Genomic DNA, 24,693 nt, shown 5'->3' with positions numbered 1-24,693 from the left:
GAAAATTGCAAGCAGCTGCCCCTATCCTGTGATAGCAGGATAGGGGGCAGCTAACATGTATCTGATATCTTAAATTTAATCTAACATTATAATTTTCAAAATGCTAGTTTTCCTAAGGTGACACTTATTTGCTCAACGGGGCGTGCATAACTTCTTTTCCATTTAATGTGTGGGGGTAATCAAATTTACGACATGTTCTAACGACAAGAAGACGAAGCCTCCTGCCGAATTTTGTTAAAATTGAAATGTTTGTTCAAAAGCTTACCTTTCAAACCCGCATCCCCTTTTCACAACAATCTCATAAAAAAAGCCATCTCTATAGGCAGAATTTAGACAAAAGCGCTATTCTTCATAAAACATGTTAAGGTTGAGATTGCTATTTTTGCATATCGCTCATCCATGGCACACGTGACTGTGGATCCTAAAATTTTAATTACTTACTAAAAGGCACTTGTATCATCTTCTCATATGTCAATATATCTCATGTTACTAGATATATGATGATTATTGTGGTTTATTGGCGCAAGGGCCAGATGTGGCCAAAGAGCGCCAAGACGATGGTAATGGCTTGTTAGTGGTATATGAATAGTCAATTATATGAACATTAGATGTGGCATAGCTATAAAGGGGCCTAAAAACAGTCGCTGTAAAGTGCGTAAAATCTATACGTAATAAGATTATGGCAATGACTAATGATGTGTACTATAGACATGAACAATACATTGCGAAAGAATGATATGACTTACAAAATATTACAGATGCAAGAATTGGCCAGAAGCACAAGTGCCTAAACAGAGCCCTTGAGACACAAGGGCCTGGAGGCATGTGCTATAAAAAACTATCACAGCAACATCCTCTGGAGAGAGGATGCACTACAAACTTATTGGGCTAATAACATGTAGCACAACATCATTCAAGAATGCGAGGACTGCTTTGACGTTAAAAAGCGGTTCTTTACCAAGAAACATAGCGGGATGTAGAGGGACACAATAGCAATATGCTAGAGGAAAGTGTCTCTTTCTTTCTCTTTCGGCTTCCCGACACTCCAGGAGGACGTGGAGGACGGTGAGCCTCTCGCCACATCTACCACAGGTTGGAGGATCATTACCATTCCGTAGAAAATTGTGGGTGCCGTACATGTGTCCTATTCGGAGACGACAGAATAGGATATCAGTTCACCGGGTTTTCATTACGAAGGGCCAGTAACCTAACTGTGGCTTAATCAAATGAAGCTTATTACTTATTTCTGCATCCCACAAGCGTTGCCAGTGGCTTCGCAGTTTCTTTCGCAAGAAAGGTTTCAAATCTGTTGCAGGAACAGCAGGTGTAGGGTTAATAGCGGGTGATGTGACTGATGTGGCCATTTGGTCGGCAAGAACATTGCCCTCGATGCCTCTATGCCCAGGCACCCAGCATATAATGACATGCTGGTTACTTGCGTTCTATTACGTTTAGCATATTTCCACGGACACCCATTCCCGACAAGTCTCGCAAAATTCCGTAGCGCCAAGTTGTGTTGTACGCCTTTTCCCCATATCGAGGAATATCGACAAGAAAAACTGTTTGTGTACAAATGCATCACGGATATGTCCTTCAATGCGCACAAGATGATCAGTTGTAGACCGCCCTTCTCTAAAGCTACACTGGTAGGGATTAAGCATTTTGTTCAGTTCAAGGAAATGTATAAGTCGGCGATTATTCATTTTTTCAAAAAGCTTACACAGGCAACTTGTGAGAGCTATCGGGCGGTAACTTGCCGCCGAGGAAGGGTCTTTGCCCTGCTTCAAAACTGGAATAACAATAGCTTGCTTCCATGAGGATGGGAGGTATCCGGCAGCCCAGATAGAGTTGAAGAGTGCAAGAAGTGTCATCTGTGTGTCAGTGTGTAGGTTTTTAATCATGTCATACATGATTCTGTCAGCTCCCGGTGCAGAGCTACTGCACACGCTCAAGGCAGCTTTCAGCTCGGCAATAATAAAAGGACGGTTGTATGGTTCATTCGGTCGGCATTTGCGATCCAGTGACTTAAGTTCAGCTACTTGTTTATATTTAAGAAATGATTCTGAGTAATGCATGGAACTTGATACACGCTTGAAGTGTTCGCCCAGAGCGTTGGCCTGGTCTTCCAAGGTATTCCCTTGGTCGTCAACTAAAGGCAATGGGTGGACTTCCTGCCCCTTTAGCTTTCTTAGGCCATTCCATACTTTAGGCTCTTGGGTGTAGGATGTTATGCCAGAGAGAAATCTCTCCCAGCTAGCCCTCCTTGCCTGTCGCCGCGTACGCCATTCCTGTGATTTTGCCAGTTTAAATTCTATAAGATTTTCCGCAGTCGGGGAGCAACGTAGTACTCCCCACGCTTTGTTTTGTTTCTTTCGTGCCAATATGCACTCCTTATTCCACCAGGGGACCCGTCTTTTGCATGAGAGACCTTTTGTTTGTGGAATGAATTTTTCAGCTGCGTGGAGCATAAAACCAGTAAAATACGCTACTGCGTCGTCAATACTAAAATCATTGATAAAATCTTGTGATAAGTAGGTTGATTCTTTAAAACGTTTCCAGTTAGCTGATGTTATTTTCCAACGGGGGGCGTGGGGTGAACTGTCATGTTCTTCTATCAAGGTCAACGTCACTGGAAAGTGGTCGCTCCCAAATGGATTTTTAACGACATTCCATTCTATATAAGGAAGGAGGGTAGCAGAGCCAATCGTTAAATCTATAGAAGAAAATGAATTATGGTGGGTGTTATAATAGGTGGGCTCTTTTTTGTTAAAGAGACATGCACCAGAGGTTATTAGAAAGTTCTCTATAAGGCGACCCCTGGCATCACACCAGGAGTCTCCCCACAAAGTCCTGTGAGCATTAAAATCACCGGTGATAATGTATGGTTCCGGGAGCTGGTCAGTTAGGCTGTAAAATTCCATTTTGCTGAGTTTGTAATCTGGCGGTATGTAAATACAACAAATGGTTACCAACTTCTTGAAAAGTATCGCTCGCACGGACACCGCCTCAAGCAGTGTCTGAAGAGAGATTATGGCAAGCAACAGATTTATCTACAATTATTGCTACACCTCCGGAGGAGGCAACAGCATCGTCACGGTCTTTACGGAAGATAGCATATTGTCTGAGGAAGTTTGTTTGTGTGGGTTTTAGATGTGTTTCCTGAACACACAGCACTTTTGGATTATATTTATTCCCTAATATAGTCGAGGTTATGGAGTAGTCCTCTCACATTCTATTGTAAAATTTGTGTGTCCATTTTGGATGTGTTTTTGTGCTGTGTGTTCAAGGATGCAAAATTAGCTCACAGAGCCCTTTCCGGGCGCCGAGATGCGGGGTTTGTCTTTTTTGGAGTGGTCGATGGAATCGCGCCGCTCCTTAGGTGCTGACTGCGCCCTCATGCTCGGTGTTGTGTCCACGGCCTCTTGCGAGGCGCTGGACATGCGCTCTTTCGAGCGATGTGGTTGCCTTGAAAGCCTCGCCTCGAAAGACGGGGCCTTGGAGCCCACCAGCCCGGAAGTTGATGGGCCCTCTTTGGATGGCGGAGCAGTAATGGTTGCACCCGCCAAGGGGGCGGATGGCATCACCGCTGGCTCACTACGCGTGTGCCAGACAGCTGCCGAAGGCCGTTGTGGTGCAGCCCCCTGACGCACCACTTCGGAAAAGCTTGTTTTTGGCAGGTATGACACCTGCCGACATGCCTCTTTAAACGAAATGTTTTGTTTTACTTTAATTGTAACAATTTCCTTTTCTTTCTTCCAGAATGGGCAGGACCACGAGTACGCGGCATGCTCCCCATTACAGTTCGCACAGTGAAGAGAGTTTTCACAGGATTCAGAGATGTGTTCATGATTACTGCATTTCGCGCAAGTTTGCCGGCCTCGGCAGTTCTGTGAACTGTGCCCAAATCGCTGGCACTTAAAACATCTCAGAGAATTTGGCACGTATGGCCTTACACGAAGTTTGATGTACCCGGCCTCGATGGACTGGGGCAGAGCACTTGAATTGAAAGTAAGTATCAGGTGCTTAGTCTGGATTTCTTTTCTGTCACGCCTCATTTTAATTCGTTTAACGTTGATAACATTCTGTTCACCGAAGCCCTCCAAGAGTTCAGCTTCAGTCAGTTCCAACAAATCGTCGTCTGAGACAACGCCGCGGGTGGTGTTCATGGTGCGGTGTGGGGTTACAGTTACTTGGATGTCCCCAAAAGACACTAGATTAGGCAGCTTTTCGTATTGCTTCTGATCATGGAGCTCCAAGAGGAGATCACCACTGGCCATCCTCGATGCCTTATAACCTGGCCCAAGAGCATCAGTAAGGGATTTAGAGACTAGAAAAGGGGAGATTGTTCGTACTTGTTTTCCTGCTTTTTCACAGTGAATTACATGGAACCGTGGGAAGTTTTGTTTTTGATGTCCAAAGAATTGGAACACGTCTTCGGTGCGCCCTCGTTTTAGATGGCGATCAGGGAGTGATGGGAAGGAACTAGCCATAAGGATATATGGATTTTTCGGCAGCAACGCCAGCCACCCACCATGGAGCCCAACGGGGACGCTGCAGGGCCTGTAAACACAGGTCCTGCAGACACCAGCGGTACGTCACCACTATAACCGAATATGAAATAACCTAGGTTGGCTACTCACACAGGGTTAACCCTCGCTGCCAAGAAGATCGGAAGTAATATAGAAGAGAGTAGAAGACAGGAGAGATGAAGAGGCGAGAGAGAAAGACGAAGATTGGAGAAAGAGACAGGAAAAGGCAACTACCGATTTCCCCCGAATGGGTCAGTCGGGGGTGCCGTCTACGTGAAGCCGAGGCCAAAGGGGTGTGTTGCCTCCGCCGAGGGGCCTTAAAGGTCCAAACACTCGGCATCAGCTCAACCCCCAGGATCCCCTTTTCCCTGGACACGGCTAAGCCGCGCACGGTTAATTACTAGATATATCCAGTTTTCATACCCAGGATGTCTCCCTCGATTTTCTGTTTGCGTTAAAGACATCTAAGTGGGCTTTCACCAGACATAACTATTGCTCTACAAGCTAACAAAAACATAGAATGTGTTTGGGCAGCTTACCTTCTCATCATGCATCAAATTGTGATACAGCGATGCGAAACCTTCGAAGCCAATTTCACCAGCCCTGTTGGTATCGACCTCCTGAAATTTATTAGGCACGAATTATTACTTTGTCTGCTATATTCTAGTGCAGAACGATCTTCAAATGTGGGCATGCATGAAATACAGAAAAGTCTCAGAAAGAATAGATCAACAAGACAAGCTACATATCATAAAGCTGAACAGCCAGCTCTGAACCCCTACAACTATCACCAAAAAAGCCAGAAAAATGGAGAAAAATACTTACTTGAAAGTACTCTTTCAATTTGTTTGTAGATAGCTTACAATTTACTTTCGGGAAGAAGGCTTTGAGATCTTTCAGGGTTATCCTGAAAAGTTCACAAGACAAATGATTTAACTAATGCTTCAACAGAACATATTTCTTTTATCCAAAGTACAATGCTTCCTAGCTAGCTTGGAATCAACCATAAAATGATTAAAATGTTTCCTTAGGAATGCTATAATTAGGCACAGTATCAACAAAGAGCACCAAAATAAAAATAAAATAAATATTTGCAATAAGAAAAACTTAAAAATAGTGGGAGAGAGAAAGAGATAAAAAATTGTCCCAAAGCATGGAATTATAACACACATAGTAGCTGCTTTGAACAATCAAAAGATGAAAACTGCTCGCTATTTTTCATAGTGTCATCTAAGCAGCTTTCCACAGAAATAATCAATAATAAAGTTCTTTTTTTTTTCTTAGGTAGGAAGAATAGGCTCAATGCATTTCTGGTAGATATTGCTGAGGTGTGAAAACCCATGGATATTATATGTTTTCACCTGAAAGCAACATTGCACTAACAGTATGCTCATCTGGTACACATAAAAAAAAGGAACAACAAATATACAAAGTGTAACAAGGTACAATATTTATTTCTTTACTAATACTTGAGAGGGCAAACCAGACTATCAGTGATGTCTAACTATATACTGGATCTTAAACATGGTAAGTGTCAGACTTGACAATGTACATCCTGATGGAGAAACAATGCAGAAAATACAGGAATAAGGAGATGTAACCTGGTTTAACACGCACAGAGTTCTTCCTTGTTAGTTGGCATACTTTTATGCCACTATCTACAAAGATAGACCATATATTCATATTGTGATAGGACACTTACACATTTCGTGGATTCTGCATGCCGTAAAATTCTTTGCGTAGCCATCGCTCAACTTGAAGTGGATAGGATGCAGACAAGGTATCGGAAACCAAGTGCCTAATACCATTGATCCACTGTTCACAATCCTTGGCTGATGTAGCTGTATAAACAGATAGGTTGTCTCACGATTAAAGCAATGACGAGGAAACTGCGAGCACCTCATCTACCCAACAAATAATTAACAAAATCTCTGATATGATGCAAAAATAGAAGAGAACATAATTTTATATATTGTCTTAGACATGTACAATACAGATGCTGATTATATAATATTTCTGTAATGACCTATGGACCAAGACTACCAGATTATACTGGGAAGCTCTTATTGCAGCTAGATTCAGTGGAGTATGTCCACTCCAAATGTTGACAAAAATTCACTGACAGAAACATTCGAGCTAGCGCAATGAAATTCGAAAGGGGTGTTGGCCATGTCAAGGGTGACGGATTAGCAAAGTTAGAAGTTAGTGGGCTAACTAGGCACACTGTGGGAAGTTAGTTCTGTTAATTGTGCTTTGGAGCTCTCGGGAGCACATAATTTCAGAAATACAGTTAAACGTGCTTGTAACGAACCTCCATATAATTAACTTTCTGGATATAACAAAATTTTTCTATTCCGTGCCGTTACTCCATAGAAGCACATGTATTTGAGACCTCTACGTAATGAAATGGCAGCGGGAGACCCCCTCGAAATAACGAATTTTCCCCGCCGACAACCTAGAGATTTCGCCCCAAATTTTGTCATTTTTGCGCGAGCAGCAACCGGAAGCACCTTCTCCACTGCGACGGAATGCAAAGCAGCCGCATCGCGCTTAGCGCACTCGAATTCACGGCGACTGCGAGGCGAGAGCGAGCGCACGTGTGCGTGCGTGCGAGCGAGCGAGCGTGCGCGAGGCGGGCCTGCATCCCCCGACCCGGCGATCATGCCGCCGCGGGCGTGACCTTTCCCCCTCCCTATCTCGCCGCTTGCTGCAGCTGGCCTAGCCCGCCAAGCCAGCACTCTCCTTTTCCAGTTGATGTTGCCGAAGAAAAAAAAAAATGTTTTTTTTTTTCAATGCGCTGGCAGCGCCACTCTTTGGTTACTGCGTAAGTCTCTGCGCTTCACTGCACTAACCTGACACTATATAAAGGTCATTTATAATCCGACGTAACACAAGCGCGCACACGCTACGTCAGCACTGGCACAGCCAACGTAACCGGCGGCTTCCGACGCGCCCCGACTCCTGACCCATTCGCGCGTTGGTTGCACCGACTGTGCCGACCCACACTGCCATTTTGCGCGAAGAAATAAAGGCGCCCACGTCGCTCCGCCGACGATCGCAGACAGCCGTTCAAAGTGGCGCGCGGGCTTGGGATCGTTCTGCGCATGCTCTGAAGATAACAGCCGACGGCGCGCGTGAGGAGATGGCATTTTGGCAGGCGCAACACAACTGGCGTAGCGTGACTGGCCGCAAACTACGCTGGCCTGTTCGCCGATAACGTCGGACTATAAACGGGCCTTATACGATGCTACGACGCCATCGGTAAGAGGCAAGAATCGAGTAAATACGGTAAGCGTTTCTTTTTGAATTTTCGTGCTGAACCTGCATATAAGCGAAATCCTCTTTATAACGAAGTTTTTCGGGAATTGGTCAATTTCGTTATATACAGGTTTAACTGTATTGCGCATAACAAGAGGAAACATGGTAGCACTAAAGTGTGCCTTGCAAGGAGCATACAAGAGAAAAGTCAAAGTTGCAGGCACTTTGGGAGCACTGTAGAAAGTTATGGTACTTGTGTTAATTGGAAACTAATTGTTAGTGGCACTAAACAGATGAGAACAAGGAAACAGATGTACAGTACGGTCCACTCTTAGAGGGAACATGGGAGCGCGTGGCCGGTGGCCCGCACGGCGCTAACTGGCGGCTAGATTTGTAAACGCGGCACATGCGCATGGAGTCGTAAGGGCGACGCGTGCCCCGCTTTGTCTGCTACTTCTCCGCCCCTGCACTCGGCGAGCGCTGGAGAGCGCACCTGTTTTCCCTGCGGTGCGATTTATCTAGCCGCCACTCTGCCTGCTGTTCGTCGGGTAATCAGCAAGCAGGAAAAAAATGTTTTTGTTTCTTGCTGCAGCCTCTCGCCAATTTTAACTTGACTCGGTTCCTGCATGTGGAAGCAATGTCCGCAGAAGCTCCATATTCGGATATTTGCGATATCAATTGGACATGCAGTTCTATGAAAATTATTCTGTTACACCCACACATGCGCGCAATGAAATACGGTGTGCATAGAATGACACATGAAAGTAAACGTGCAGGAGAAACTTTATTCATTATATTTTTGTGACAGAGGGTATATGGGGCCAGAACTAGCCACACAACTTTAGAAGGATGCAAAGCTGGTGTGTTGGCACACATCCATGCTCTGTAAGATGCGAAAAACACAGACCTGTGCAACGAAAATAGGACCTGAGAATAATTTCCTGAGTTGCTCTCAACTGAGAAAATTTACATGAAAAGTGGTTATGGAGCTACCCCTAACTGTGGAATTCTGTAAAAGTGATAACGAAGCCTGTCCCTTCTGCAACCTTGTGTCAATGCTAACTGATAAGCTAGTCATATGTTTTTCACATACTGCTCGCAGCAACTGGCCACTTTTCATAACACACAAGGCAATTGAAGCGCGATGTAGCGAGCACACCAAGTTTGCCCTTCCGACCATAAAATGTCCGCCTATTCAACAAGCGGGAGGCAGGGTTGGTATCAGTTGCTTCACACTGTGAAAAAAAATTTAAAATGCTGGCTCTCCCATCATCGAGAGTAGATGCAAGCATGAAATGGCTACCAGCAATGCAGATTGGTGCTGCGACACAGCACCAATCTGCCTTTTGAACATCGCTATTGGAAATGACAAATTAAACTTCAGTGTACTAGAAGTTACTGCTTGAGTGATTTTGTGAACAAACAGGAAGAAATCGGAAGCAATATTTTTTTTGTAACTTGTTTGGGCAGTAACTGCGGTCCTGTACAAGGGGTTGGGGGCCAGAAACTGCATTTTCTTAAGTTCTGACTGGTTGCCCGGATGATCTCGTTTTGCTCTCACAACAATGCCCGGATGTTGTCTCGTTCTCGCCCCATTTTCGTCTTGAGTGCCCGGATAACGGCTCGGGATTTTGGCTCAAGGTCTCTTGAAGGTCGCCGACAACGGAAGCTAAAAGCCATTTCATGCTTAAAAACGTCGGAAGGGCCAGCGCTCACTAGCGCACGCCACGCACTGAGGCAGAGAAGTAGCAGACAACGCGGGGCACGCACCGCCCTTATGAATCTATGCCCTTGCTCCGCATTTCGAAATTTCACCAGCAGTTAGCACTCCGCAGACCGCCGGCCACGCACTCGCGTGTTCCCTCTAAGAGTGGACTGTACTGTACGTGACATGAGTATAAACTTTCAAAAAACTTCATTTGAAAAACTGCTCAGAGTACAGTAGCGAACAAAATGATATCATATTTTTGTTTGCTGTGGAAAATTAATTACCTGCATTTGCAAGCTATTAGTTGCTGTTCTTTTTTCGATAATGTCAAAAGAAGTGTGCGATGCTGCAGCCAAAGCGACAGAGCTGGATTACATTTCGTTTGTTGATGGTGCCATAAAACTCTACTTTCCACTTTTTTTTCATTTCGTGCTGCTCACTGTTGCCTACATTTTCGAGTTTGTGTGAGAGGATATGCGTCCGATTTCTTTTTTTCTTTTCTCTCCTTCTTTAACTGTTGCGATATATCAAACCTTCAATAATATGCCAAGCATTTCACAATGCTAATCAGTTATCATTAAAATTTCTTCCACCAGAACGTACGTATTTTGACATACTGGTTTGTGTATACGATTTCCTTGCGAGATATTCTTGGAATACACCAGTTGTGTGCATGATGGGTGGGCTATACAGTGCAAATAACACAACATGCTAGTGAGTGTTCTAGAGGCTATTGTCCTAGGCTTGGCCGTCTGACATAACGCAGCACAAACTTTCTGAGCAGTTTAGTTCAGAGGACCCAAGATGCAAAATATATCTTTTAGCTCACTACTGTATATCTCTATGCATAATTTCACCAGACAGGGTGCATGTCAGACAAGAATTAGTGTTTCACAGGGACTTAAATTTCAATTCACTTATTTTTCCTTGATAACAAGGACGGAGCAGCCACATAAAAAATCCTAGATTGAGATCCTAGGGTAGCATCATGGCTTGTTTGAAATGCATGCACTGTGTTAAATTATGCATTCATGCGTACACAAATACACAAACACACATGCACTCACTGTGTGAAATTTTTCAAACAAACATTTGTTGAGAGTTTGTTTTTTTGTGTCCCCTTCCTTGTCCTCATCTGTTTAGAACTGCTGATACATATTTTGTCATGCACACTTGATGCCAAATGTTTATGAACCATGGGATCTCAGAAAACACTAAGCTTCCCAGCAGTATGTTACCATAGCCAGTAAAACCATACAGTGCCATGTTGTTTGCATATGCTAGTACAGACTGCACATCTGAATACCAGGCTGCCTTCCCAGGCTGCGGAAATATTCAGCTTTTCTCAGACCATTCAAGAATATAAAATGCTCAATCAATCACAATCCCGTGGTCTGTAAACTTTTGGTGCCGACTGCATCAACAAGCCTAAACTGCTCTTGTGTTATCTAGGGTTCTTCTAGATGCTTGTCGGGGGACTAAAACATTTGCTGTTTACTAACTGCCAAGTTATAACAAGATGAAACTTCATAGGAATGATCTGTGCTGAGGAACAGGCTAGAAATTTTTCAACATTGTAAATGCAATGTGGGCACCATAGAAGGTTTACAAACTGGCATCAAGGGCTTTAAAAAACTCCTTCAAGTAGCAAAATAAATTATAGAATTGTTGCTGTAAGCAAGCAAATCTGCATTTATGGTTGAAACTTTGTACACTTATATAGGGTGTCCCAACTATTATGCACCAAGACTTAAAAATATGCAAATGCCACGCAGCTGGACAGAACCTAGGTAATGTTGTTCGCCGTCGCTTGGAGATACCCAAACGATTTTTTGCATTCCGCTCAATTACATAATTAGTCTTAATTAATTATTCAACTTCTCAAATATTATAATTAGATAAAAGCATCAATGAGAAAATTGAAGAGCAACAGGGAACACTCCCGATACAGCTTTCTGTAGCTCAATATGGGCTACATAAAATTGTTTCCTGAGCATGAAAGATGCCCACGAATACACACAAAATTGTCACGCGACTGGCCGCTCGAGGCACTTTGCGTATATTCACGGGCTTTTTTTCACGCTCGGAAAACCACTTTTATGTAGCACATATTGAGCAACAGAAAAGGTGTATCGGCGAGTTTTACTTGTTGCTCTACGATTTTCTCATTGAGATAGAGAGAATAAACTTTATCCAAAAGAGCACAAGAGCGTAGCTAGCTTCTCCGCTCTGCAGTGGGTGGTCCCCTCAGTCCATGAAGTCCAGCGGCCTCAGCAGCCCTTCTCGCACGGTTGACTAGGTTGAGCGGGTCCATCGAGTCGGAGCTGGTCAGCGCTGCCTCCATTGCTGTGTGGTGGGGTGTGTTATGGGTGTGAGCTGTGGTGTGTTTGCGCAAGCCTATACCATGTGGTAAAGCGTTGCGCATTGATCTCAGTGTGGGCATTTATAGGAATACAGCGCAGGGTGTATGGTGTGGTAGACACTCAAATGTGGATATGTGTTTGTTTTGGAGTTTTTGAAATATTAAGGCTTCCTCTCGCATCAAGAGCATTGTGAGGCAGCGGTAGTGTTCTTCGTGAAAGGCGATAGTGTTGTAGGATGTGGTATGGGCTCTCATTGACACTTTTTATCTAATTATAATATTTGAGAAGTTCATTAAATAGTTAGGACTAATTATGTAATTGGGCAGAATGCAAAAAATAATCTCAGTATCTCCAAGCGATGGCAAAAAACATTACCTTAGTGCTGTCCAGCTACGTGGCATTTGCACATTTTAAAATCTTCGTGCATGACAGTTGAAACACCCCTGTATAAGACACACTCTATGATTTAAAAGCTTTCCAAGTTCAAAAGTGTTAATTTGAGAGCACTAACTGTGGGTAGCTGTATGTTAAATGCCACCTGTGCAATAGCAGTGGCTCAGCATGGTGCACAGAGGTGGCAAGGAGAATGCACGAGGGCTGTGAGAAAGTTTCACAGAAACCAGAAATGCCGCCCTTCCCGGGAAACCACTCCAAGGCTACAACAAGGACTGCACCAGATTCCAGGACCTGTTTATCTTTAACATTGCTTGACTGAAAATTGAGTTGTGATTCTGCAAGCTTGCACAAGTCTTCTGGGTTTTTCTTGTTGAAGTCCTATAGCACTTTGACGCAAGCAAGTTGTGTATCTTTTGATAACATTAAACATGGCCATTATGACCAAATGTCATACCAAGTAGCCCAAGTTGCAACTACCCATTATTACAAGTTCTAACTAACCTATCAAGAGAAAGGAATTATCAATATTATGTATATGAATATGCCAACAATACATATTTTAACTCATGTAAATGCCATGCCTGAGTATACTAGGTTGGCCGCTGAGACACCCCCGACCATGTACAATTCATGAACGCGAAACATTCGTACACTGGCTGTGCCATTTACTCGGAAGTTAGTTAAACTAAAATATTGAAGTTTTCTTTTTCTATGACAGATGACGCAACAAAGCTCCTTGACTTAATCAAGCCCTCTGAATATTATACTGACTGTCAGTGTTGCTCATGCCTCTCATTTCCCGAAATTGCGGAACAACACAAAAAGCCCTGCATGTTTTTTGAATGATGCAGAAATTCAAGAATTTCTTATGAACTCTGATTCAGAGGACTTCGATGCTGAATAAGAGGTGTCTTCAAGGGACAATGACAGCGATGAAGAAGCCATGTTGCCTGAGGAACACTACCTATCCTAATTAAAATAATTAATTAGCATAAATTTTCTTTTTGTTTAAATTTTCAGGTTCAAAACTTTGTACAACATATTGCCAACTAATACACTCAGCAACATATTGCCGACAAATAGCATTTGAATTTAAAGCCTGGTAATGTTGTTCTGCAGTGCAGAAAAACATCCAGCACCCAAAGGGTTGCTGGGTGTTTATCTGGGTATTTAGCAGGGCAATAAACGGGAAGGAGACAACAAATGTAGAAAAACTAACTAGGGTTTCAAATTGCACTAAGTATAGGAAAGTATCAAAACATAAGCAGTAACCAGCAAAGCCATGGGTATGGCTGCATATTAGGTGAATAGATAGCTGGCAAAAGTGCTATATTGAACATTCTGCCCTAAAAGTAGCATGCTAAGCAAGATTACAAGCAATGTTAACAAGCTGCAAGTACTGTGTGCCTACAAGGTATCTAGCTACACATTGCTTACCGACACAAGACAATGTCTTGAGGCGAAAGGCACTGCCATAAAATATAACAAAGCACTGGGCCGGGTCCCATCTTCTAGCATCTTCTGGCCACCGGTCAAATATCTTCGAGTTTCGTCCCAGACGAACTTCCTTCACTTCTCGCAGGTCAACTGAAATTCAGATGGATCCATGACAATTTTTAGTTTCAGAAAATCAAAATTTTAATCATTTAATGTTCAGTTAGAGTACAATTTAAATGGACAAATCTGGGTGCTAATGCATTCTTAATTAGTAAAAGCATGCACATAAAAGTTTCAAGCAAATTAAATATTTTGCACTTCAACTCCCTGTTTTAATCAAACAACCACTATTCAAAATTCTAAACATGTTCTTAATCTTATTTTTTCAAAGAACCCATGCACCTTGTCATGGGAATGAATGAAAAGTCAAGTTGAAAAAAGTGAACCCACTACCAAATCATGATAGGGTCAGCCAAAAGCATACGCTTTTGCTCCAAAAGTACAGCACTGAGCTGGAAGAATCAACTGAGGAACCAGATATTTAATAACAACCATATAAAACAAACAGACAATGAAGCCAAGGACAGCATAGAGGAAATGAGCAGTTTTTTTTAATTGAATTTATAAATAAAAATGAATGCAGGCTAGATTTGTTATTAGCTTCATATTCTTAAGGAAAAAGAAATGAAAGTGCACAACTCGCTGCCAGTGGGGGCTGAGCCAGCAAATTTAACCCTCATTCATACCTATCTGTAATTACAATAAAAAAATAGTTTGCTTCTCCTTTCCTTGGCTTCATATGGCTGTTAGATAGTACAGCATGTGCTTCAAAAGCTTAAACTATGACACTGACATTGTCACAATGGACAAGACTTTTCAAGCAAATATTACCTAGGGGCAATCATGCAAAATTGTCTTCTGTGGTATCATTCACAGGACAGCACGCCCATTGCTTTTGTTTTAAGCTCCTCCATTACTCATTTCAGACAAGAAAGAGACCTTTGCAAACTTTCTCTTATGAAAATGTAATAGTGTTTAATGCAGAAAGCCGTAAGCTGCAAACTATGAATCATACCAGAGGGAAAATATGGAAACCTAGGCCCGCAAATAATCATATTAAGCCAACAAACAATGAATTCAAGGAAAGCATGGGGGAAATAAGTATTTTTTCATTATTAATGAAATAATTAATTATGGATAAGTTATAATTTGTATTCTTAATAACGAAAAATGAAATTGAAAGCGGAAGAATGGAGAACTTTCTCTACAGCCCAAATAATTTGTTTAAACATAATTTGCCACATGCTTTTCTTGGCTTCATTGCCTTTGGCTTCAAACAGTTGTTACTACGAGTTGAGTCCCTTGGTTGCCCTTATTCTTCTCGCTCACTGGAGAAAACAGTAGTTTACAACTATAGTGCCGCATGTGTTAAGCATGTGTCAAGCGGAGAAAGAGATATTTGTATTTTCTCAAATATTGTGACTGTTTGTAAAACATGTTTTTCTTTCCAAGAACAGTCATGTAGCTGGCTCTATATTGTAATGAAGCCCTTAGCTCAATCTGTAAGGACGGCATTTCAAGTTGGGTTGTTTGTAATAGTTATCTCTCACATGTTTTATGTACACGGCCAGTACACATTCTTTCTCTGTTAGGCATTTGTTTACGCCCCTCCTGTGGAGCTCATGGGTAGAAGTTTTGAACAGTCTATCCAAGAACTGTTACACAATTAATCTTGTATATAATGTCCTGCAAGCTTTACGGTTTAAGTCTGCCTCAGACAGCATTTTTGTTTTGTTTACTGCCTCTATCTTAATGAAATGATTCATCCCGATGCAAACTAATCAGTGTATATGCATTTTCATACCAGATGAAGTTACCACTGCCTTTTTCCAGTGACATCAATAACAAAGTTTATTTCTGTAACGCCATATTTGCACGCATAAAAACTTTTTTTTCTTAATTCTCTCAACTCCTTCACAACTTGACACCGACTACAGTGTCTCAAGATCTGCTTTTTTTGTGATGTTTCATATTCGTGTGCTTTGTACTACAAATTATTTAAATTTAACGCTTTCTATGAGTAGGGGCCCAAAACAATTCTGTAGGTGGCAAGTACTTAATCAGCCATGTGAAAAAATAGTACAGCCCGACTCAGTTCTTCCGTTGCTTTGGGAAATCGAAGCATTTTCATTTAAATGAAAATGTCATTGTAAGATAAATGCACCCTGCATAGCGAATGAAAACTATTCAAGAAACCGAGTTAGCATTCGGTAATTGTTCGATTTGTATTAGATTCGGCAATATCATTCCTATGTAATTCAGTTCCAAAAATGCACTGTTTAACACACCCATTAATTAACGATAGAAAAAAATAAAATAAAAAGAAATACATGCACCTTGCAGTTGCATAGCTTATTGACAAGACTTGCTGCAATATTTTTTTTTTCTTTTTCTTTCACCAGGCCAAAAAATCAATGACCACGCCGTTAGGAGTCACACCGACTAGCATAAAAAACTACTTCTGAAACAAAATGTTACAAGGGCCTCTGCGTAGTCTCGCTAGACTCCAGAGTCAGTCTTTCAGAAACTGCGTAACGCAACCAAAACGGCAACCAAACGGCAGCCCTTAGTTTTGCTGAAAGGGGAGTGGGGAGGGGCAAATAGTGACTGGATGATGGGTAAATTACGAAACGAAAGAAAACAAAACAAAACATATATATAGATATATTGCTAACCCGCTCCTTCTTCCACTGTACGCCCGGTGACTGGCCGCCACCAAATGACCTGCCGGGTTTCCAGCTTGATCGAGAAAGTCCTCTTCTCAGGCCGACCCTTCTGGTAGAACTTGATAAGTGGCGTGCCATGTTCCAACTTCCGAATGATTTGTTCAATCTCTGGCAGGCACGACAAGGCAACAGGTACGCTGCCGTTTTGATGCACGGACGAGGCCATCACTGCCAATGGCACTTTTATGAACAAACCAGTAAGCAGGGCTCAAACAACAGCGCTCCGGCGATATTTAAAAAAAAGGCCAGATGTCTTTTCCAAAAAATTTTCGCGACTTGATGGGCCAGCGGTGCTTGAATTTTGATTAGTCTTTGCGTCCGGCTTGGTCATGGCATCACCAAAAGTTCTCGCGAACGCTCGTGGATCCTCCCACTCAAGTTAGACTAGATTAACCAAACACAAAATTCACACAGCTGTAGCACTACATCTTGAAAAACTATTTCACGAGTAACCTAACGCACAGGTTACCGTGCTGTTTTAGTCTGCTCCACATAGAAAGCTCTCCACACTCGGAGCACGGAAACCGCAGCTCCTCGCGCGCCGCTGCAGCAGGCCTTAGCAACATAAACAAAAACAAAACGGTGACAGTGTTGCCAATCTACTGTTTTAGCGATATGAACCACCGTGGATGCGACTGCTTTGTTTGCGTCGTCACATGTTCATAAAAGAAAAATGTAAAGATTGCAAAGCTTTTTAACATGCTGCGTTGCATGAGCCAACATTGTTAGATGGTGTGTGCCGTCAATCGTTAGAGAGGATAAATTAGTAATTATTATTTTTTGCGGGTACTTCAAAAATATCTTTCGTGGTCGGTCAAGGTATATCACCAGGGCCGTGATTTTGTAGCGAGGCATTATGACTTATTCTACTCTAGTCTTATCATCCACCGCTCACGGCCCGCTGATCCCGTTGATAACGCGAGCGGACCGTCGCTCCGACCACTGACAAAGCGCGATAAGCGCGAAAAGGCATTATTACCGGAAATGCATCGCTACAAAATACCGGCCCAGGCCCAGGGCCGGTATTTTGTTGCGATGCCTTATGACTTATTCTATACTAGTCTTATCATCCACCGCTCACGGCCGGCTGATCCCGTTGATAACGCGAGCAGACCGTCGCTCTGACCACTGACAAAGCGCGATAAGTGCGAAAAGGCATTAGCACCGGAAAGGCATCGCTACAAAATACCGGCCCAGAAGCTCTAGAGCACGCTTTAATACCGGATGCATTTCTTACATTGTCATGCCTGAACCTCTGATTTCAGTGCACTAGCTGTTAGCACCCCGATCTGGAGACTTTATTTTTGCTGCGTGTATTGGAGCCTAACAAATAAGCCTCGATATCATGGTGTTAACAGAGCCATCCATGCCGCACTCATCAGTTTCGGGTAGTACAAAACGCGAAGTCCTGCGCGAAGTCCTGCGGCATACCAGCTCGTCTAAGCTGCGCTGCGGCGGGAATTCTGGTGAATTTCGTGTACGGGAGGCATTGTAACAAGTCTTCCTTCGCCAAGGAAGCAAATTAAGCGCTGTACCGAATGCATGCGCTGCACACGAGAAGTCACAGACGCAGTTTCGCTGCGCTGCCGCTTTCGAGTATGTAACGCTCGCTCAACTTCATACTTTGTCAAGCTGCAACGGCCGACTGTTATAATATGTGTCTATTCGCTTACCGTGCATCAATTCAGAATTGTGGCTTCTGAAAAATGAAGTAATCTACTAATAAAACTAATGTAACAACGAATAAGCTGCTGGCGTTAGCACCGTGATTGAGCTTGACCGGTTCTGGTACGTGTTAACGCTGCGACTGTCGGCCACCACACATGCTTAAGACGTAAAAGCACATCGGTAAATACTGTGATTAATTGTCTGCAGCCTTATAGTTCACGCGCAGTAATTTTGCTAGCAAACAAATGAATAATGACAACAAATGAAACTATATTGCCGCTGCATTGCTCTTTCTCCATAAGCTTACGGAGAAAGAACGATGCAGCGGCAACATAGCTTCATTTGTTCTCATTATTCATTTGTATACAGCAACACATAATGAGACAACATATGTTTAAACACCACTTTTTACACAGTCCTCTGTATGTCCTCTGGATTCCCTTAACTTCATGCTGTAACTAACTGTCTGTACCACGTCAGTTGATGAATATTGTTTCTCTTGTCCTCTCAGCAACGTGTTCTAAAACATGAAAAAGGTAGAAGGTTCTGAAACAGTTTGAACCACTGTATCAACTTTCGATTAATTACGTGGGCCACTTCACCATCAGAAATCCCCTTATGTCCTGTAAATTCCTGAGTGTGGCAATTTTCTAATAGTAATTAAAAAAAAGAACACCGCTATCCTACTGCGAGTCTACTGCAATTTTGCATTTTCGCTTCAGCTTTTTGCATGTTAAGCAAAGAACGGGGTGTACTCTTGAAGAGATGATCCACAGGCAATGAACACAGGTACCTTTCTTCTAGCTGAACACCAAAATAAAATAATGAAGCCTGAACACACAAAGCAAGCGAGGCCGGCAGTACAGCCCAAGACTTATATACTACCAAGTCAATTTCGTTGCTCACCACCAAATCACAGCACACTGTGTTCTAAACTCCATCCTGTCAGACCGATGAACCACATGACAATTCACCATGCAACAATAATGGCGGTGATGACGCTTGGGGACCACCCATTACTCAGTGTGTTCGATGGGTCCCTCTGCTTTCGGCAACGTTTGTTGGACAAAGAGTGCCCGCTTTCGTTGACCTGTCCAACAGGCGGTAGCGCACAACGTCGTATGGACGTTTCAAACACTTTTCAAGTGCATGAACTACGCACAGAACACAAAACAACACACAAAATAAGCAAGGCCCGTGTTGCTCTACGGGGCAGCGTCTTTTCTGTACTACCCAGCCAACTTCGTTGCCCGCTACCAGGTTCCGCCACAGTGCATTCAAAACTCCAGCCCGTCAGCCCATTAGGGACAAGGAGATAGCATGGTACCACTTTCAGGGAGCACGCCTCTAACGTGGTATAAGGGATAACACAGTGTGCTGATTGTAGTTTGGCTGCCGGCACTGAAACGAAGCACCATGTGGGTGCCCTCCTGGACACTTCTGTAAAGTGTCCTCGAAACAAGGGAAGTTGGTAACTCAAATATGACTGGCCTGGGGAAACTGCAAACACAGAACACAACATACACGGCGTATCTTCATAAAATACAATGCATGGCCACTGGGTGCGGTCGTCACAATGCAATAAGTCAAGGCAGTTTTTTGAGTAAAAGAAAAATTTAAATCAAATAGAATCGTGTAGCACACTATAGAACAGGAGCCACTGCTGTCTCAATTTAGCAACCACACGAATTCTCAACATGTGGTATGTGCATGTGTATGTTATCATGCAATATTTCCATTTGACTGTAAGCGGAACTGCCTGTGTAGCACATTTCTTTCTTCTTCTTTTTTTTAGTTTTTTTAGTTGGAATGGATTTTTTCAAGATGGCCAGTAAAGGATAATGCACTTTGATCCGTTCAAATGAATTATATGAAGAGGCAGGCATCACTCGCAAATGACCATGTAGCTAATTAAAATAATGCGCCAAAAAGCTTTCTATATTATTCACTTGTTGAAAGTGTGAAACTGAAACCAAGATGTAGTGAAGTTCTAATAGCTTAGAATTCCTTAGAGCAGCATCACTTCCAAGATATCAGTCACCAAAAGGTGCTAAATTATGCATTGGTGTTGCAGTTATTATTGTTGCAAACTACTCGAGAGAGGCTCTTCTCAAACTGTTAACGGGAACACCAATATATTTCGTACCACATTTTGGAGATGTAGATCTCCGTATTGGTCTTGAGATTTTCGCAAAGCATGGCATGACTTCACATTTGCTCAATTTCAACATCTAACAAAGTTAACAATTAAAAAAGTAAATAGTGAATCTTTTCAATTATAGCTACCTGGATATTGCAATTTTTTTGTGGAAATAATGTCAGCCTCTTCAGATAGCGAATCTGAAGAGGCTGAATTGTGCTTTCAAGGTAATCATATCTTCACTGTAATTAAAAATAAATAAATAAATAAATCCCTGCATTTTACAAGCGTGCCTGAATCTAAACATGATATACGGCTTCATGCCTGAAAAGGGAGGAAAGTGGGACAATAATGAGCGTACAGGATGAGGTGGTGGTCTGTCCACCATTGCCCAATTTTTCGCGGCACAGCCTTTTTTTTTCTCACCATGAATGCAGTATACCTGTACCTAACACAAATATTTGCACTGTGTCGTGGGCTATAGGTTGCAGCATATATGTATTTGACAAGACAAAACCAAATATTGTCATGTGAATGCTTTCAAAGCTGTTTCCAGATACTTTTGATACACAGCTAAAGAATTTGTCACCCTCAAGGAGACATGATAGCTATTTGCAACGATCCAATCTTTTTTTTTTTTTTTAATTCTTTTTAATGTCTCGTTATTTATCATAGGTGAGCTGTGAACCACAGCACCACTAAGGCTTCCCTGGCGTTGCTTAAACTTTGTTTCTCAGCACACACCTCTAGTTTCAAAGCAGGCAATGCGGCAGTGTGCCCAGGTGATCTCTCATGCCATGTAAAGCAGGCTGCAGCACCAGTCTTTCCAGTAGTAGAGTTCACCCGCAATATTCGCAAATATACAAGTATAACATGTGCATGATTCAAACTTGAACATAGCTTTTTTTTTCAGCATGTGTTGTATGAATTAAAGTATTGTTTTGTTGTGTCTGTTCTCTTGTCAACAATCATAGCTAGACTGATTGCGGAGGCTGGCTTGCATAAGTTGAGAGGAGAGTTCCGGTTGTAAGGATGGACAAGTCCATCTAAATGGCAGACATTTGCTTCCATCACTGGAAGGGGACAGTTAGGACATGTTTTGTCCAGTGCAAAGTGCCGCCAGTTTCAAGTACAGATGACAGCTGGTGTAAGGGCCATCCCAGCCTGCAGCCTTCCAAGTGCAACTTCCTCCACCCTAGTAAGGTGAGGGGGGAGGGAGCAGACAGGGTGAAATAACAGCATGTGTGTCCTACCGCAGGCAATGTTTATGACCACAGAGTAAAGACTGATTTAGGCAGTGGTGGCATTATATCATCATCATCATTTAATAACCCTTAAAGGCCCCTTTCAGGGTATTACATAAGGGGGAGGCAAAAACAGAAATACAGAGCAGTCATGATATCAAAAAATTGTATGAACGCTAAATATAGGAAAAAAGAAAAATAAGTATACATATACATACATATATATAAATAAATAAAAATACAGCAATAGTAGTAAGACGTGGCACAGGTGTAAGCAAGGTGATTAGGTTTGATAATGGGCTGTCAGTAACTGCTTGAATTTTGAGCTATCACGCTCAATAACTATTGATTGTGGCAGTTCGTTCCAGTGCTCTATTGTGATGGGCAGGAAAGATTTATGAAATGCGGTGGTAGTTCCATGAAGACGTTGTATACTTAAGCTGTTGAAAAGTCGACGAGAAGTGCGGTGAGGAGGAAGAAGAAGTGTATTACGCAACTGGGGAAAATAGTAGTAGAGTTTGTGAAAAGACACAGTTGTGCAATTGTGCGGCGAGCTAAGTAGAACTTTATAGATCTGTTCCTCTTTATAATGTTTTCTGGGTTCTTATGCTCCGTAGCACTAGTCCAATTTAGTTTCCATCGGGTCAAGCTTATTAGTTTCCCGTTTGTTACCCTTCTCTTCCCGATTACGTCCAAAAAGAAAACGGTGACAGCGCACCACCAATGCAGCATTGTCCATCAATGGCGCCCACGTTGATTGTTGCATGTCACTGTTGAAAAAAGTCACTTCACAGAACCTGCCGTGCAGCGAAAAAGGATAACCATCACCTTGTACAGATCGTTGTCGGTCGTTGAGCTCAACACGGCTCACAAAGTCAAAAGCTAAGAGGAGGTGAATGAAGGCACAAAGGATTGCTCAACACCTACATTTGCCGACACTGTCTTGTGGCCGTTAATGCCTTACACGGCTACTCCAATATACAAGGTTGCACAAACAGAAAAAGGGCTGCGAGTGCTCGACAAACTGTCAATATTGAAGATGCGACCTAAGTGCCATATGGAAATTACAGGCTTCATTTAGTGCAATTCATATCTACAACCACTCCAAAAATGTGTTTAACTTTAAATCTAGCCATCATGCAGCGATAACAAGCTTATTGAGTGGGTTTTCAATAGTTTGTTGGCTTCCTATTCACCTTCAAATATTATTTTGTGTGGTAGTTTTGTTTCATCACTAGTGCTGCCACAAATGTTACCAGATGTTAAGTTGTTCTAGATTGTAAGTTATTTTTCTGTGGTCCCCTAGAGAATCTATCGATGGGGTTCTACTGTAATTTGCCTTGCCAGTTAGAGCGGATTGACCCAGGCATCTCTAACAAAAAGAGGGAGCAAAAGGATGGATAGTTGGGCGAGTTGGTACGGTAACATATTGTCACGTAGTAGTGACAATATGTTACCGTACCAACTCGCCTGATTCTTTATTGGGCGAACCTGTGCCCACAAAAGCAAGTTACACTTGAAGCACAACGATAGCGGCGAACACAGTCGGCGATCGTCGAAATCTGATCAGTGGCGAAACGCGTCGGCTTTTATACCTGAGTCATCGAAGGTTCCAGATTAATCCCTGATGCCCGCGTGTCTTCCAGAAAGTTCTAGACAATTCGCGTCGCTCATACAATCAGATTACATGGGCGTCGGTGACCACAGACGACGGATAGAAGCATTGATAACGTCCGAGAAGCTTCCAATGCAGGCGCGTCCTGCGCCGAGCGATAACGTTTAACATTTGTCAGCCAATGTTGAAAGCGGCCACCGGTGAAAGATAAACATGTGTACGTGTCAATATTCTTATTCATATTCTATTATCAGAGGGAGATTTCCTCTGTGTAAGAATAGAATAAACAGTTGAAACAAATGAAAAACGTATTCATCTCCCTTGGAGTTGGAACAGTTAACTTGCATGCATATCTATAAAAGGCTGAAAATAATACCCCGGTCACACAGTGAACTACCGATAGCGATTGAGTCCAATCAGGATTGAGTTTCTTAATCGCTATTGGCTCCTTTGAGCAATCTGCAAAAGGAAGCTAATCACGGTTATGAAATTGCACCATGTGACTGGGGTATAATATGTATCATTAATAGGAATTATAAAAAAAAAAACACACAAGTACTACAACATACAGTAAGAGTATGCAAGTATTCAGACTTTTCAAATAACACATAAAAATTCATACATTCAATTCACTATTCGTAATCTGAAACAAACATGTATATTTTTAATACTGTAGAATATATCGCACATATTTTTAGGACAGGGCGTTTTATCAAATAACCTTCCGATCATTGATCAATGCTTTAATTCCCATATTTTCTTTATTGCGGTTAATTGGTTGTGTTGACATGAGTAATATGAGGCAAACGTCGGCACCAGTGTACCCGCTTCGCTTACTCAACAGCAAGGAAGGAAATTACAGACCGAGCTACGATGCTTCGACACACGATACTTGCACGTCTCTCAAGACAAACATCACCCATGAAGACTGGACTGTAAGCCAGCAGGACAAGTTCGGCTTATGATGGTATCCGAGTCAGTTTGATATGCTTAACTCAAGTAAATTGTCACTGACGTGGTATTAAAGGCAAACGCTAATTCAAATAGCACAGTTTGTTTATTTTTCCAAGTTTATGTAGAAAGATTATTCTTTATAAAATATTTTCGCCTACATGTGCGAATTCACATGGTTAAGTAGCTGATTAGTTTAGTAGATTTAATGTTCCAAATAATTTGGTTCAAGCTTCAAATTGATGTCCAGCCCTATCATTTTTATATAGTACATTGGCTGGGAATCAGCCAACCAACAAGCATTACAGTGCATCTATGGCTTGAGGAACAAATGGAACTAAACAGCAGGCACCTTTAACAGCTTGATCTCATCATGCAGAGCACAACGAAGACCAGTGTTGCCTCTAATACAACAATCCCAGACTGCCTGCAATTGCTAGTTTTTGCCACAAGTAGACTGTTCATCCAAATGGCAAATATTGGGTAAAAAAATGAGGTCTTTTAATTGTTGCACGAGAGTACTTTTTAAAACCTGCAACCTGGATAGCAAGTGGAAGACTTTTTCATCTGCTCAAACACACGTTTTCCTGAGATATGA

The 24,693-nt window shown here is 42.4% G+C and overlaps 1 protein-coding gene across 1 annotated transcript in view; it reads right to left on the bottom strand.

Annotated features, from left to right (window-relative positions):
* LOC119466610 (1-phosphatidylinositol 4,5-bisphosphate phosphodiesterase gamma-1-like) overlaps positions 1-17,058 on the bottom strand; it is a 76,795-nt gene extending 59,737 nt beyond the window's left edge. Inside the window, 5 exon segments of the mRNA XM_037727132.2 lie at positions 5,069-5,149; positions 5,355-5,436; positions 6,232-6,370; positions 13,692-13,841; positions 16,427-17,058. Coding sequence (XP_037583060.2) covers positions 5,069-5,149; positions 5,355-5,436; positions 6,232-6,370; positions 13,692-13,841; positions 16,427-16,643 — 669 coding nt within the window. The 5' untranslated portion in view covers positions 16,644-17,058.
* Positions 17,059-24,693: the final 7,635 nt, after the last annotated feature.

This window comes from Dermacentor silvarum, chromosome 1 (assembly GCF_013339745.2).
Source record: "Dermacentor silvarum isolate Dsil-2018 chromosome 1, BIME_Dsil_1.4, whole genome shotgun sequence".
Lineage (NCBI taxonomy): Eukaryota > Metazoa > Arthropoda > Arachnida > Ixodida > Ixodidae > Dermacentor > Dermacentor silvarum.
The sequence above is the reverse complement of the archived record's forward strand: the minus strand, read 5'-3'. Positions and strand labels throughout refer to the sequence as shown.